Source organism: Manduca sexta, chromosome 7 (assembly GCF_014839805.1).
Source record: "Manduca sexta isolate Smith_Timp_Sample1 chromosome 7, JHU_Msex_v1.0, whole genome shotgun sequence".
Classification (NCBI taxonomy): Eukaryota; Metazoa; Arthropoda; class Insecta; order Lepidoptera; family Sphingidae; genus Manduca; species Manduca sexta.
In genome coordinates this window covers 10,255,520-10,271,220 of record NC_051121.1, presented here as the reverse complement: position 1 = coordinate 10,271,220, position 15,701 = coordinate 10,255,520, and the positions used below count along the sequence as shown (strand labels likewise).

Below are 15,701 nucleotides of genomic sequence, written 5' to 3'. Positions count from 1 at the left end.
ATTTGATTCTAGGAACGTTGCATAATAATTAATTAGAATATTTATAAAGACTCTCCTGGTTGATTTAATAACTTGAAATTCATTACGTTTAATAACGGTAACATAATCGACATTTCTTTTTGCGAGCTCTTTGGTAAATATGACATATTATATTTATTTTATCAGTTATTATAAATAAACGTACACAAACTTTTCGAACGTGTCGAATTAAACGTCAATAATAAAAATGTTGTCATATCAAAATACTCCAAGTCTGAATTTAATTATTCATATTATCAACTTCAAATAAATTTATTCGATATGACCAAACGGGTTGTTCTCTGTAGTATCATAGGTAGCACTATGTTTATATGTATATTTTAGCTTAGAATTTTCTTTTAATCCGGTGTTTATACTCTACCCCAAACTCTACCCCATTGGTTTTATTTTTTCGCAATTTTATTGGCAATCATTGTAACATATCTGTCATTGTCAAATTGTAAATGTTTTTGGGGTGTTGATATAAGCGTGTAGGTGTTCATGATTTATCAAGTTATTTAGAAATTAATACACGATGAAGACAGCACTAATGGTGGCTGAAAAGCCATCGTTAGCTCAAAACTTGGCTAACATACTCAGCAACGGAAAATGCGGCACCAACAAAGGTAACATTATTGACCGTGGCGGATTTCGTATTCATAAGCGTGTATTTTCTAAATAAATTACTTCACTTCAGGAACAAACGCGGCATGTGCTGTACACGAATGGAACGGAACGTTTAAAAACGAGCCGGTTCATTACAAAATGACGTCGGTTTGTGGGCATGTGATGAGTTTGGATTTTACGGGTAAATACAATAATTGGGACAAAGTTGATCCTATCGAGCTGTTTAGCTGCCCTACGGAAAAGAAGGAGGCGATGCCTAGACTGAGAATACCGGCGTTTCTGTCTCAGGAGTCGAGAGGGTGTGACTATCTCATTCTGTGGCTTGATTGTGACAAAGAAGGAGAGAACATTTGTTTTGAGGTGAGTGGTGTGGGTCCTCAAAATCTACATTGCTAATGATGTTATATTACGAATGGTTCAGTGTGGATTAGAAGGTTTACAGCTCTCATGTAATTCATAAGGCATAGTTTGTTACGGGATAAAAATTATTATGTGAGACTATCAGGTATAAACCAAAGCTTTATAATGCATAATAATTAAAAACCATGTAATATAAGATCTTAATTTTGTTATGTGAAATGCATTACCTAAACTCCAGGACTATTTGTGCAACAGATGCTCAGTGGTGTAGTAAAATTACAGTCCAACTGCAGTGCTGAGGTCTTAGTCTAAGTTCGATTCCTGGGTCAGGTAATGTGGTATGAGGATATTCTACTTAGTATCAGCCTGGAGTCTGAAATTTATGCCTGATATAGCGATTGGTTCACTCCTTATCTCATTGTGGGAGAGAAACACATAGAGAAAAATGGGTAAACTAGTCACAACTATGCCTATCCCTTTCGGATAAAAAAGGCGTGATTGTGTAGATACTACATACCTCCATCATATTCCAGGTAATGTCATGTGTACAACCATATATGAAAGGGGATGTGCTGTCCCCTCAAGTGACATACAGGGCGAGGTTCTCAGCTATCACAGAGAAGGACATCAAGGCGGCCATGTTGAACCTGGTCAGACCTAATGAGAATGAGTCGCGCAGTGTGGACGCAAGGCAAGAACTTGATTTGAGGATTGGATGTGCATTTACTAGGTTCCAGACTAAATATTTTCAAGGTGCGTCTCATATTGTTTTTATTTATTTATAATAATTATGTATCTGATGAAAATACTATTTTCGTTTTACTAGTTATTTTAAAATTATAATGACAATATAAATATGAAATAATTTAAGACATATTGTATCACTGAATATTGAATATTATTTGTGACTTATTTCTTATATTAATAGTGTAATGAGAATCTAAAACAATTGTTTTTAATTATAGGCAGATATGGAGATCTTGATGCATCCCTCATATCCTACGGACCATGCCAAACACCGACTCTAGGTTTCTGTGTACAACGCCATGATGAAATCCAGACTTTCAAGCCTGAAACATACTGGGTGCTCAGAGTGACCGCAAGTACATCTGAGGGTAGGGAGTTACCCCTTGAGTGGAAGAGAGTGCGGTCATTTGAGAAGGATATAGCAAATATGTTTCTTGCGGGCATCAAGGAGATTAAAGAGGCAACGTAAGAGTACTATTGTTGATAATAAACTTTAGTAAAGTAATGCTATTGCTTAATACTTATTTCTACACATAAGATTCCTAGAACTATTTGAGTACGGGTTGTATAACAATATCTTATTTGTTTATTTTCTATTCAACAAAATACTTATAATAAAATGTTGAAATAAAATATGTTATGTAAGTTTATCTTGATGTAACCCTATGTTTTGTATTGTATTATTTACCTTATTCCACAGGGTAGTTAATATTCAAGCTAAAGAGAAGATTAAGCCACGTCCAGTCGCCCTTAACACTGTGGAGCTGATGAGAGTTGCTAGTGCGGGTTTGGGAATGGGACCCCATCATGCTATGCAGGTTAGTTCTTCTCAACATTACTGCATAGTTGAAGTTACGTATTACTTCTTATACCAGATTTCTAGTGGACTGAATATACAGAGTCTTTGGCATATAGAGAGAGATAGAACATTTTCTATTCCCAGTATCCTAATTCAGTTAGGTTGTGGGTTAAAAAAAAATTGACAAAAGGACTGAAATCCTATACTAATGTATAAAATTTAAGAGTTTGTTTTTTTATTTGAACGCGTCAATCTGAGTAACCATTTATCTGATTTTGAAATTACTTTTATGTGTTATATGCTACTTTTATCCTAGGAAAATATTTATACCGGAAAATATTTGCACACGGATGTAAAAGCTAGTTATCTATAATTTAATGTCTAATAATTTTAACTTTGTTCTCAGGTGGCCGAGCGCTTGTACACACAAGGTTACATCTCATACCCGCGCACAGAGACAACTAGTTATCCAGAAAACTATGATCTCATGTAAGTAGATATATTATATTAATTTGAATCACTAACAAGTTCTTTAAAACAAACTAATAGATCTTATCTTTTTTTTACGAATTCATGTAAGTTAAAAGTTTATAATTAGATTTTTACATCGAGAGATATGGTAAAAAATGTTTTCAGTAGAAAAAACATTGGATAAATTTAAACAAATTAAATGTTTGAGTATTTATTTCAAATGAAATACATAACGTATATGCCAATGGTACCGAAACTAAGCAGCACTTGTATTATGAGCTGACATACATATTACAATTGGAATGAATGGTATCATTTAGGGTTTAATTTTTTGCCTCCAGGGGAACACTACGCCAACAACAGAATTCAGTAAAATGGGGCACTGAGGTGCGAGCGATCATTGCAAATGGTATCAACAAGCCGAAGAAAGGTCACGACGCTGGTGACCATCCACCCATCACGCCAATGAGACCGGCTAGTAAGTAATCGAACATTGCGGAGGCCTTAAATCTTTTTGTAACCTTTAAGTGATCTTTTGTGTGGTGTATCTTTTATGTTAAAATAGTTGCGTCTTTATTACTTTTATCAAAAATATTCGTTACACAAGATCTGTTCCGAAACTATCAATATCTAGAACAATTTAAAATCCTTTGAAATGCTCTTTTGTATCTTTTATGTTAATACGTAATAGTTGGGTCTTTATTACTTTTATCGAAAATGTTCGTCACACAAGATCTGATCCGAAAGTATCAATATCTAGAACAAGTTAAAAGCCTTTGAAATCGTATGAAAGGGGTTAGTGTCTCTTAGTACGCATGGTTTTAGTTTAACCTGAAATATAGTACATTGAAAAAAAAATTAAACATTATAACGTTTCTCACGAAATATATATTAATTAAACAATCATCAATCTTTCTCCTTTTGCAGCCGAGGCGGAGTTGGAAGGCGACATGTGGCGCATATACGACTACGTGACGCGCCACTTTATAGCGACGCTGTCACGGGACTGCAAATATTGCAGCACCACCATTACCTTCCAGATTGGAACGGAAACCTTCTACTACACCGGGAACACCCTTGTGGACGCAGGATACACCGAGATTATGCATTGGCAGGTATGACTTACCCCAAATATTTTAGTTTGGGGTAAAACAGTTTACATTTAGAGATATCACTTACGACACTAGCCTGCCCTGACAATTCACACTTCAACTCTAAAAGACAAAATCTACACTGGTAAGCATAAGACACGGATCGAAGGGACTCTAACAATTTAATTTAAATAATTGTGTGTTTTGAACGAATAATAGGGAGGTGGTTTACCCCAAACATTTTAGTTAACCTCCAATAATAGACATAAAACTTATGAAACTATCCTGCCCTGAAACCCCATACAGAAACTACATTGGTAAACATAAGATACGGAACCGTGGAACTTGTTGACTCTCTGGAAACACTAATATAATTTTAAACATTAATATAAATGTGAAATGGTTGTCTGGAAGAAATCGCCGATTGCTATTAGTCTGCCATTTGTACTTTCTTTGTTCATAATCTCTATTGTATATTTACCATGAGAGTTGATGTACATTAGAATTTAATAAATAAATAATTGTATGTTTCGCCCTAGGCATTTGGCAAAGATGAGTTCGTGCCAGTATTGCAAGTGGATGATTTGTTGCGAGCGCATGACCATCGTCTCGTTGAATGCCAGACCTCGCCGCCAGACTATCTCACCGAGTCAGAGGTAAGATATTTTACATTTTGGTTGTTTTTATTCGTTCTAATCATTGCTGTAAGGTAATGAAGAAAGCAACAATTTGAAGGTTCTAAAAGGTTCTCCAAAAAGGTATATAATAATATCAGCCATATATTATATCCTGTTCCATTGCTGGGCATGGGCCTCCTCTACTACTGAGGGGTTAGGCCTCAAAGAAGGTATTGCTTCTTTTTCATAGGCTGGCAAAGCACACTTATAAAACATTTTTATTGCCTTATTAAGCTGGTTCACCATCTGTGCCAGTTTCTCAAATTAATATTAAAAATCAATACTTAATGGTTATAAGTATATGTTTTCAAATACAAACATTATTTCAGGTAATCACCCTAATGGAGAAGCATGGTATAGGAACCGACGCGTCCATACCGGTCCACATTAACAACATATGCCAACGGAACTACGTTACCGTCGGCAGTGGAAGGAGGCTCGTCCCCACCAATCTGGGCATAGTGCTTGTGCACGGGTATCAAAAGGTGAGATTTGATTGACTGATTATATTTTAGTGTTTTTTTTTTTAAACTGTATAGGTCTTGACCCATGTGATCTTTGAAAGTTAACAGATATACTCGTATATTGACTACTGTTGCATCATAATAATTATTTAAAAAATACCAGATTTATAAATAAAGCTTATTTATTGTTTTGTTTTAGATTGATCCAGAGCTAGTCCTACCCACAATGCGTTCAGCAGTAGAGGAACAGTTGAACCTGATCGCGGTAGGTCGGGCCGACTTCCAAGCCGTACTCTCCCACACCACTGAGATATTCCGTCGCAAGTTCCAGTACTTCGTGAGATCTATAGAGGCCATGGACCAGCTGTTTGAGGTCAGCTTTTCGTCTCTGAAGGCGAGCGGTAAAGCGCTGTCAAGATGTGGGAAGTGCAGGCGGTACATGAGATATATTCAGGTAAATTTATTAATTATCAAAATCTGTTTTGAAAAAAAAAACTAAAGTAAATTGTTTTTAAATATTATGTACTCTTATAGCAATTTCTACACAACACCCGGTTATAGACCCAATGTATTTTAAATATATTGACCAAAAAAAAGGTTATTTTCTAGTAATGGCGAAGGGTGAAATTTTTCAAAAGGTAACCCAAGGCAAAAAAAATGCCTTAGTTAACACATTGCAGCCAATTTAACAGAAAACAAAAACTAAGACAATCATAAACAAAGTTAAACACGAAGCCGGTAGGAATAGGGTTGTATGGACGCTTCGCCACTATTTTCTAGTGTGGTTGCTAGAATTATGTCTTTCTTACTTACTCAAAATACTTCAGTTGATCACCGAGTTAATAAATATATCAACTACCCTCTAAACGGAAATATTGTTATAATCAGGCCAAACCGGCGCGTCTCCACTGCTCGCACTGCGATGACACGTATGGCCTGCCGCAGAACGGCACCGTGCGCATCTACCGCGAGCTCAAGTGTCCGCTCGACGACTTCGAGCTGCTCACCTGGTCCTCGGGCAACAAGGGCAAGAGCTTCCCGCTCTGCCCATATTGTTACAACCACCCACCGTTCAGGTAAGTAGTTCGTAGCTAGCTTCAGGTCAATATCAGCTTTGTTATGTCTTTCATGGTCTAAGACTCTAATCAGTATTGTAAAAATATTGGGGTAAAAACACTGGTTATATTATTGGGGTAAAATTTCATTTTTTTCATTTTATTCGGGTTAAATAAGAATTGGATTTTCTGTTTTTGTGTTTAAATTTCCTGATTGATTAAATGATTTATCATTTACAATTTTATTAGGGTATACAAATGAACCAGTCATTAGAATAATTGTCTATTAAAACTAGGAACACTTTTACCTTTGTCAATCAAACATACATTGCTGAGAAGGTTATGCTAATGCAAATTTATTTATGTCAATGTTGCGGAAGGGGTCGTCCATTAATCACGTGATATTTTTTAGTGACTAACTCCTCTTCCTGGTAATATGTGGTGAGGTTTTAGATTACCCCTCCCCCCTGCCCAGAATCACGTGTATATTTTTGGTACTAAGTATATTGAAACTTTTAGTTTAAATCGCGCGATCAACGAAAAATAAAAACACGTGAAATCTCATTATCCAGCCCATCCCTCATTCTTATGATATTTCGTGATTATATTTCTGAACTCCCCCCTTTCGAGCCTAACGTGATTAATGACCTCTAACATGGTATTACAAACTTTATCATGTTCAGAAATCAAGAAAACAATTTCCCCTACTTATATAAATGTATTGTTCCAGGGACATGCGCAAAGGTTTCGGTTGCAACTCGTGCACGCACCCGACGTGTCCGTACGGCGTGAACTCGACCGGCGTGTCGGGCTGCGTGGAGTGCGAGAGCGGCGTGCTCGTGCTCGACCCCTCCGCGCCCAAGTGGAAGCTCGCCTGCAACCGGTGGGTAGCTGCGGGGGGACGGACCAGTGTAGTGGAGTGTAGTGTGTGATGGATTTAGGATAAGGGCTTTGTGTTCAGTGGGATATTTCAATTGATACTTTTTATTGAATAAAAGTGATGACAGAAGGACGGGAAGGAAGTTCTGAGATTCCAGGTTGTATAAAGTTATATTAGATTTTTTTATTCGGTATCAGCTCTGAGTCCGGAATTTATGCCCAGTGTAGCGATAAGCTCGCTCCCTATGACTTGATGTGACAGAACTCACTTGGCAAAATGTGAGTGTGAAAACACTTCTACTTACCCCTTCAGGCATAAAGCCGTGATGCCTTAGACAAGTTGCAAATATTTCGATTCTATTCTGCTTCTTTTGTTATTTATTGCTAGCAGGAGGGTTGCTACCGCCGTATCAGCCGTATCAGTGATACGGTGCCCCTGAGCTTTGAGGTTTGTAGGAAGGCGTCTTGTCAAGTGCTGAATGTGGTGTAATGTTTGTCAGTTGCGACGTGATCATCAACATATTCGAGGAGGCGACGCGCGTGGCGGTGTGCGAGCAGCAGTGCGCGGCGTGCGGCGCGCAGCTCGTCACGGCGGAGTACCGCGCCGGCCGCACGCGCCTGCCCGCCGCTCTCACCGAGATGACGGCCTGTCTGTACTGCGAGCCTAGCTTCAGTGCGCTGGTGAGTGGATGTGAGATAGTGACACTCAACACATTCGGGGATTGCGTGTCTTGTTGGTTATCACGTATCTTGCCATAAGTGTAGCCCTCTTAAGAATGACCGAAAAAACGCGACTCGTAAGTCGATGTCGTTTAATTTTGGTATTTGTAACTGATCAAGAGACCGCGTCAGTTACGTGTTAGTCTATCAAACAATCCTAATTAAACGACACGGAGTCGTGTCGTGTTTTTATATAATAGTCTAAGCTCACTGGTGCCGTCCTGTGTGCAGGTGGAGAAGCACCGCGCGGTGTGCGCACGCGCAACGCCGGCGCGACCACGAGGCCCGCGCGCGCGCACAAACAAGCACCGCAACAAGCAGCCCAAGGACAAGATGGCGCAGCTCGCAGCTTACTTTGTGTAACCAGTAACCGCGTCTTAGGATCGTATTAATAAATCGATTTAATTTTTGAGTTCAAATCAAGTCGACATTTGATATTCTAAACTATTTAATAACCAATGCTTAAGTTGTCATTTAAGGGCTTGTTCTCAGCTAAGTCAGTGCTGTTGAATAAGCAAGTCAGCTCTCAAAATCCGTATATTGTTACTTATAGTGTCAATTGAGGCGATGTTTGCATGCCCTTGATAAATAGTGATTATCTTAAGATGTTGACCTTAGCGACAGCGTCCCAGCTGATATCTCACTTGAGAGCGAAATTGAGTTGCATTTATTAATATGGCCCTTACAACCATATTGTTTAACTTGTTAACTACTAATTCCATACTTATTTTTTTTTATTTTTGTCATAAAATAATAGCGCAGAAAACAACGTATGCGATAACCAGATTTATTTTATAGACAATTCCATTACACTTATCTGGCGATTGCAAGTAAAAAAAATTAATTCATACTTACCATGTAATTATGTATGATTAAAAAAAATACACTTCTACTATTTCATTGCAAATTTTGCACCTCGTTTGTAGTCCAATTATTATACTTCATTTTTGAACATCCTGTATGAAGTACGAGATACGCATAACAGTTTTGCACCCGCCTGTATAACGTCCCTAATTCCGGGTTTTTGATACTAGTATAACATCATGTATTAGTTATAATTTATTAGTACCATAAATGTGCAATATAAAATCTACCTTTCAGTGGCAACATATTTATTGTAGCAAAAATATACTAATCTAATTAAGTATGAAACAGTTGCCACGTGTGTGTAAGAGCATCAGTTAAGAACGTCTAGATCGGCTTGACTGATTCCTTTGTTTTGTGTTCCTAATTATTGGGATATGGTTTGTATCAAATATTTTTGATAAATCAACGGGAAAGGATTGGATAAGTTGGCGATTTGGGTTATAATTTTATATGAATATATTTTTTTGTGCACGTTCATCTCCGAAATGAAACAGATTTTATTGAAATTGCCTGAGTTTAGTTAGTCAGCTTGCATGATGGGATAATTTTGGACCCGATTGGTGGCGCTGTTGGCGAAACCTAAAAGATGGAAAGTAGTTTCTTTTGTGATAGGACTTCTACCGGGCCCACTAGTAAATAAAAAACATTCACGTCGAATTGATAACTTCCTCCTTTTTTTGAAGTCGGTTAATAAAAAGCTTACTTAGGAGTTAGCATATAATCAGGATACATTTTTAAATTAACTAGTACATAACCTTTTTGTATAAATGGCCCAGTGGTAATACACAGTAAGTACCATTGACGTATATTCTATAGACACGGGCGTCCATATAAAATATTTGTTCAAAATCTGGAGTTAGAACTAAAGTTCGCTGCAGCGCTAAAACATCCAAATGTTGTCTAACCAAACTTTTAAAATAAGTATCGCTAAAGCGTTTTAAAGAGCTGTCAATGTTGACACCATACTAAAGTCAGTTTGAATGGATTGCAGATCAATTCGGTTAAACACAACACATATATATCGATGCATAGTATAGAATGTTACCTATAGTCCTGCGTTCGAATCTAAAATCGGCGATTCTTTATAGGTCAAAATGGCGACAGGTTCGCAGTATGGCACAAAAAAAAATGGTTTATTTTTTTGCTTTCTGTTTACCCCATAGGATTGCTGTCTACAATTTTGAAAGTAAGTGTAACTCTCTTAAACATAATAATCGAATATAGTGTAATTAGGTCTCTATCGTGTTTGTATTTATTTATTTTTAAAATAAATAAGTTGAATGTGATTTTCGTTTTTTATTTATACCTATTATAAATTAGTGCCTCGGTGGCGTAGTTGTATTGCACGTCCGGTACAATAGCGCTCTGAGATCCTGGGTTCGAATCCCGGGTCGGGCAAAGTGATATTTGGGGTTTTTCTGCTCGGTATCAGCCCGGAGTCTGGAATTTGTGCCCGATATGGCGATAGGCTCGCCCCCTATCACATCATGGGACGGAACATACTTGGCGAAAAGTGGGTGCCCTAGTTGCGCCTCTGCATACCCCTTCGGGGATAAAATGCGTGATGTTATGTATTATAAATTACAAAGCTAATTAAAAAATGCGGCAGTGGAACATTGTGTCATTTCATTTTCATAATAATTATAGAGCTTAGATTTAGCTTTTTTCCAGCCAGGCCGGCAAGTCAGAATATTTCCAGAAACAATAGATTTAAGATTATTTTACTGGAGGTAGGTTTCTCAATGTGATAGTCCGCCTGGGTAGGTATCACCGCAATGTCTATTGCTGCCGCCAAACAGCGTTGTGTAGTTACTGTTGTGTTCCGGTTTGAAGAACATTGTATCATGTATAACTACTGGACATAATGAGATTTAACATCTCATGTCTCAGGTTGGCGATCGCAGCGGAATACCAAACAATACTTTGACATTTAGTGTTAAATGGTATTTCTACTGTTTATGGGTGGTCGTATCGCTTACCATCAGGCGAACAGCTAACTCATGGCTTCATTCAAAGCAATAAATATGAATAAAAAGTAATTTTAATTTAACGCACCCTAAAGCCACTATTACTACTCTAAGAGAATTCGTTGCAGCGGCAACATCATACTTTCAGACAGTCGTATCGTTTACCATCAGGCGAACGGTAAGCACGTCTCTTCATTCAAAGCAATAAAAAAAGAAACGCTTGATGACATCGAGTAGGATAGCAGTAACACTACTTTAGCAACATATCGGGCTATAGTCACATTTACCGTTATCTAAAAATTGGGGTATTTATATTTAATTTATTTATGTACCCCATATTAATCTTGTAAATATTAATTAAAACATCAAGGTTTTAGATTTTTTTTCTGTTTATAATTACTATACATTTCCGAAAATAAAAGAGAAACATGAAGTCTTCATTTTATTGTGAATGTTTTCACCTATTATAATGTATAGGTACAGTACGTACACACGTAAGCTTATAATGTATTACTGTATTTATTACATATCATATTACACTGTTCGTATTCGTAAGAGGGGATCAACAGTAATCAATGATTTGTAAAAACTGGGACTTAGTGGCTAGTTACGCTAGACTGTGGGCCACGAAATAAACGGTTACCTTCAACCTTATATTTACTGATTTCTGATATAAGTTATATTGAAATCATATAAATTTTCAACGCTTATTTCGTAACACATTTAACTATGATTTAAACACAGATGTTTGAGTGCTTCGAAAATAAATCTATTACGCTAATGATTTCGAATAATTCATCCAAATATCCCCTTACAGTGAAGAGAGCAAAACAAATGCAATTAGAAACATACAAAATATGGCGTCAAATAATTTACATTACATTTTTGTACAGAAAGCAACAGCTTAACTCAAATAACTTTGTACAATTAAAAAATAATATTGTGCCAATATTTCGATTACATATCACAGATGAAGCCAATACGAAATATTATATATACTCCATATGTACACATAGTGGGACTTATAAATAAAATCATTTATCTCTGTTCGCAAAATGCAATTAAATTATGTAGCGTATCATAATTTTGGGTCATTTTGTCCTGTAGCGGGCAATTTCGACTATTTACTGTCAAGAATAATGTCAAAGTAAAGGGAGCGATAATTAAGTATTTTATTATATTCATAGACAAGTGTTATTTCAATATTTTTTCCACTTGGTACTAAATTTGCCCGTCAAGACTGAAACCCGAAATTATGATAATTTAACAAGCAGAAACATTTTCAGTTTGGTCGCATTGAGAACAGAGTACTGTACAAGTGCAAATATAATTATTTATCTAAAATTAATTATAATTTAACACGGGATATAATATTGAAAATTAAATGAATGACGCATCCACACAATTGTTCAAGTTTTCAATAATTCGTCTTTTATGGAGAGCCAGCTCCATCCAATCAAAGCTTGATGTTAAGAGAAATGGGAGATGGTGCAAAACTAGAAATACTTTGTTTTTGAGAGTCCACTTGCGTCAAAAATACGATAAATATACATTCAATTACCCACAAATCAGTACCCATAGCACGAATTATAAAGAATGGCATCAAGTATTGGTATCGAGTAAGTTAACGTTTAAGAATTGCTCTATAGTTGCTAGACGTCACAAAAAAATCATACAGCCCATCGATACATAGGTGCTGCTGATTCCTATATATTTTGAAACATACTGCGCGATGATATCACGATTTTTTATTCGAAGTGTTTATGCTGTCTTATTTTAGGTCCAAATACGCTCATGAGGCTCTGTAAAAATTTACATACAATAGTTTACTTATTCAAAACTCTAGTTAGACACATACTCGGATCACAAAATGAAAAAGGAAAAATAGCCTTGTAATACAATTGAATATATTTCAGTTAATGGTGTGCTATCATACTGTAGGTTTCCATACTGATGTTCCCAAGTGTGAATAATATGTCCCATAACATCAATAGGTAGACGAACTTTTAGTAGTTTCGACAATTTTGTGGGCGCGGCATTACTTAAATAAAGTGTCAAACAACTTTGATATGCTTCAAATAATTCACAACTTTGATTTAGTGTCTCACGGACAAGACTGTTAAGGAAATCTTAAACTGATATACTTATGCTTTTCAATTTAGATAAATAGTAGTTATGTATTTGGCAATCTTGCTGAAGGAACCTTTGTTTGACATTAGTGTTGAGTTTATAATTAATGTACATTTTGTATGAAGATTTCCTTCATATAATTTAGAAGCAAGCAATTTCAATATTATAGGATTTCATGGTGCTGTGTTTATACCATGTGTAATACGACTGATTTAAGTAGGCCTGAAGTTATACATCGTGATTTACAAAGGGATCAACTTAAATCGGTCGAATTGTACAGACGATGAAAAAATTCATCACACCGGTCCTTCTGATGTTCGTTATTATTGCAACTAAAATTGCATAATAAATTTTACACGAACTTTACATAAGAAACAATTTTTTATATTTTGTTATTAAGTAAGTACTTCTTGTATTTCTTTGTTCGTTAAACATTAAAAAATAAAAATTAGGGACGTTTCAGATTTACAATGAAAGTATACACATAGGTATGATTACAACAATGATTGTGCATTTTGTTACAAATACAGGTTTATTTAAAACTGATCTGTTTCCTTAAGGCACGGTCGATATCTGATATCAAAACACATTCGAAATCATGGCGAAATGTGGTAAAAAACGCTTCCTTGCTATTTAAAATCGGAGATAATAAATCAAAAGTAAAAGAAAAAGAAAAAAAAAATCCCTTCTTTTATTGTTATGTGTGAGATAATCGCATTATCTGTTGGCTGATATTAAAAAAGGGGGGCTCTCTACTACTCTACTAAGTGTTAATCATTGATTCCCAAAGTGGTCCAGGTTTGGAACCAGCAAAGTTTTGAAAGGGATCTATGAGAAAAAACATTTTGGGAACTTGTGTAAATAATGTGTTTTAGATATCAGAATAACGTCTTCAAAGGAATGAGATGAATGATAAACACACCTGTATTCTACACTATACCAGTATTTACTATCGTGTAGTGATGTGACATTGGCCATTTAATATTTTCTTATACTGAGATTCGTTAAATTACATTTAGAAAATATTAAATACGCAGCGCTCACTTACTACCACTAATATAATTAAGTTTAATCTCACTTGTTTGTTATAACGTATTCTAATATAGCTTTATACTTATATGCAATTATTTACAATACATATACAATGCCGAATACTTTATTCAACTTTATATTATCCTTCAAGCAATGTTGTCATAATTTTGTTCTATTTTTTTTAATTTTCTATGTTTTTTTTCGCAGATAATTATTTAAACTTATCTAAATGTGTTTTAAATAGAAAATAATTTATTCTTTTGTAATATTCCTAACTAAAATTGAAACTTTTGGGTTTGAAAAAAGATTTAGTTTTTATGTTTGTCGATTATCATACAAGATGGCTATGTTTACGATGTCGAAGTAAGAAATGAGATTTTTTTTGACATTTCTTATTGAAGCAATAGTAGCGGTTTTACCTCAGAGTTTTCTATGAAACAAAAACTTATGATTTACGGGATTGGATATCGTGCCATATTGTATATGGAGACGTGTAAACATTATTCAATTTATGACAATCATGGAGTTTAAATTTGTTTGAAAATTAAAATTATTTTGTCGAAATAAAATATTTATTAGTACAGCGAGATTTAATTTAGAATATTATGATTATAATATTTTAGGGCAGAATTGTATTTCAGAGTTACGCCGTAGTCATTTTATTTACAGCAAATCCCGGCAGATCATCGTATTTTTTTTTTGTAAACATAATTGCCATCTTGTGAGTATAATCATTATTACTTATATCAGGTTGGTTATGAAAATTACCTGTTTTGATGTTATTTTATTTTGAAATCATCTGGCATAATTGTATCATTACATTTTGTCAATCCGAACGTATTTATGTTTTGTTAAAATTCAAACGCAATTTGCAGGGTGGTCGTATTATGAAAGATTTAAAAAGAAAAAATTCTGCTGACTGGAAAAAACATTACAATAGAGTAGGCCCTATTTTTATTAAATTCCTTTTTCTATCGTCTTTAATGATAAATGTATTTTTTTGTTATCTGAAAATCATTTGATTTTTATAGAGATTCATTGTTTATCCTAAAATTTTCATTGCCAAAGTAAATGGACCAAATATTAAATTACACAAATGTGGTTTTGTTTTAAGATTAAAATAGGATTTCTACACGTAGACGGTAAATTTATATTGTCAGTAATAGCTGACATGTTGGATTGATTAGATTTTTACATTGATACAATTGTAATTTGCTTTTTATTACCTGTCTTACAATGTAAATCAATAATATATTCTTTTGTAAATAATATTTTGTTTTTATTATAATGAATTTGTTTTATCACTTTAATATTTTTTCGCTCGGAATTCAACATTATAGGACAAGTAAGAAAAAAACAATGTGTCTGATAAAATTGCAATTATATGTTATAACAATGTATTTTAATAGCTAATTTTAAAGGTTCTTATTTCTTTTTAAGAGGCCAGCTCGTTTAACATTTTAATACTGGGAAATTATAATTACATTACGGAATATTACATTTAAAAATAAAAGAATAATACCATAATCCAAAACCGAAATATTTTTTTAAATTAAAATTATTATTTATTTGTGGTCAGGTTGGAGGGAAGCGTATAAGTCAGTATTGATATCAATGTAGATATTTATTTGCATGCATATCTCATATCTACTCTCTAGACATAACATCTAAGCTAATGCAATGTTGATAACATAACTATAATTCAATTCAATAGTGCTTCATATTGGCAATTCAGTTTCTGATGTATCATGTCTGTTTTGATTTAGCGTGTTCAGTTGACTGACAAGCTTACTTGAC

At 35.0% G+C, this 15,701-nt stretch overlaps 1 protein-coding gene across 1 annotated transcript; it reads left to right on the top strand.

The window, feature by feature from the left end:
* Positions 1-451: 451 nt before the first annotated feature.
* On the top strand, positions 452-10,061 carry LOC115446068 (DNA topoisomerase 3-beta-1). Its single transcript, XM_030172626.2, has 15 exons — positions 452-644; positions 716-1,005; positions 1,539-1,758; positions 1,971-2,217; positions 2,453-2,570; positions 2,958-3,040; positions 3,364-3,500; positions 3,950-4,137; positions 4,653-4,769; positions 5,120-5,275; positions 5,454-5,708; positions 6,143-6,330; positions 7,040-7,192; positions 7,689-7,869; positions 8,140-10,061. The coding sequence occupies exons 1-15, from the start codon at positions 554-556 to the stop codon at positions 8,269-8,271; spliced, it is 2,556 nt and encodes an 851-aa protein (XP_030028486.2). The 5' UTR covers positions 452-553; the 3' UTR covers positions 8,272-10,061.
* The last annotated feature ends 5,640 nt before the right edge of the window (positions 10,062-15,701 follow it).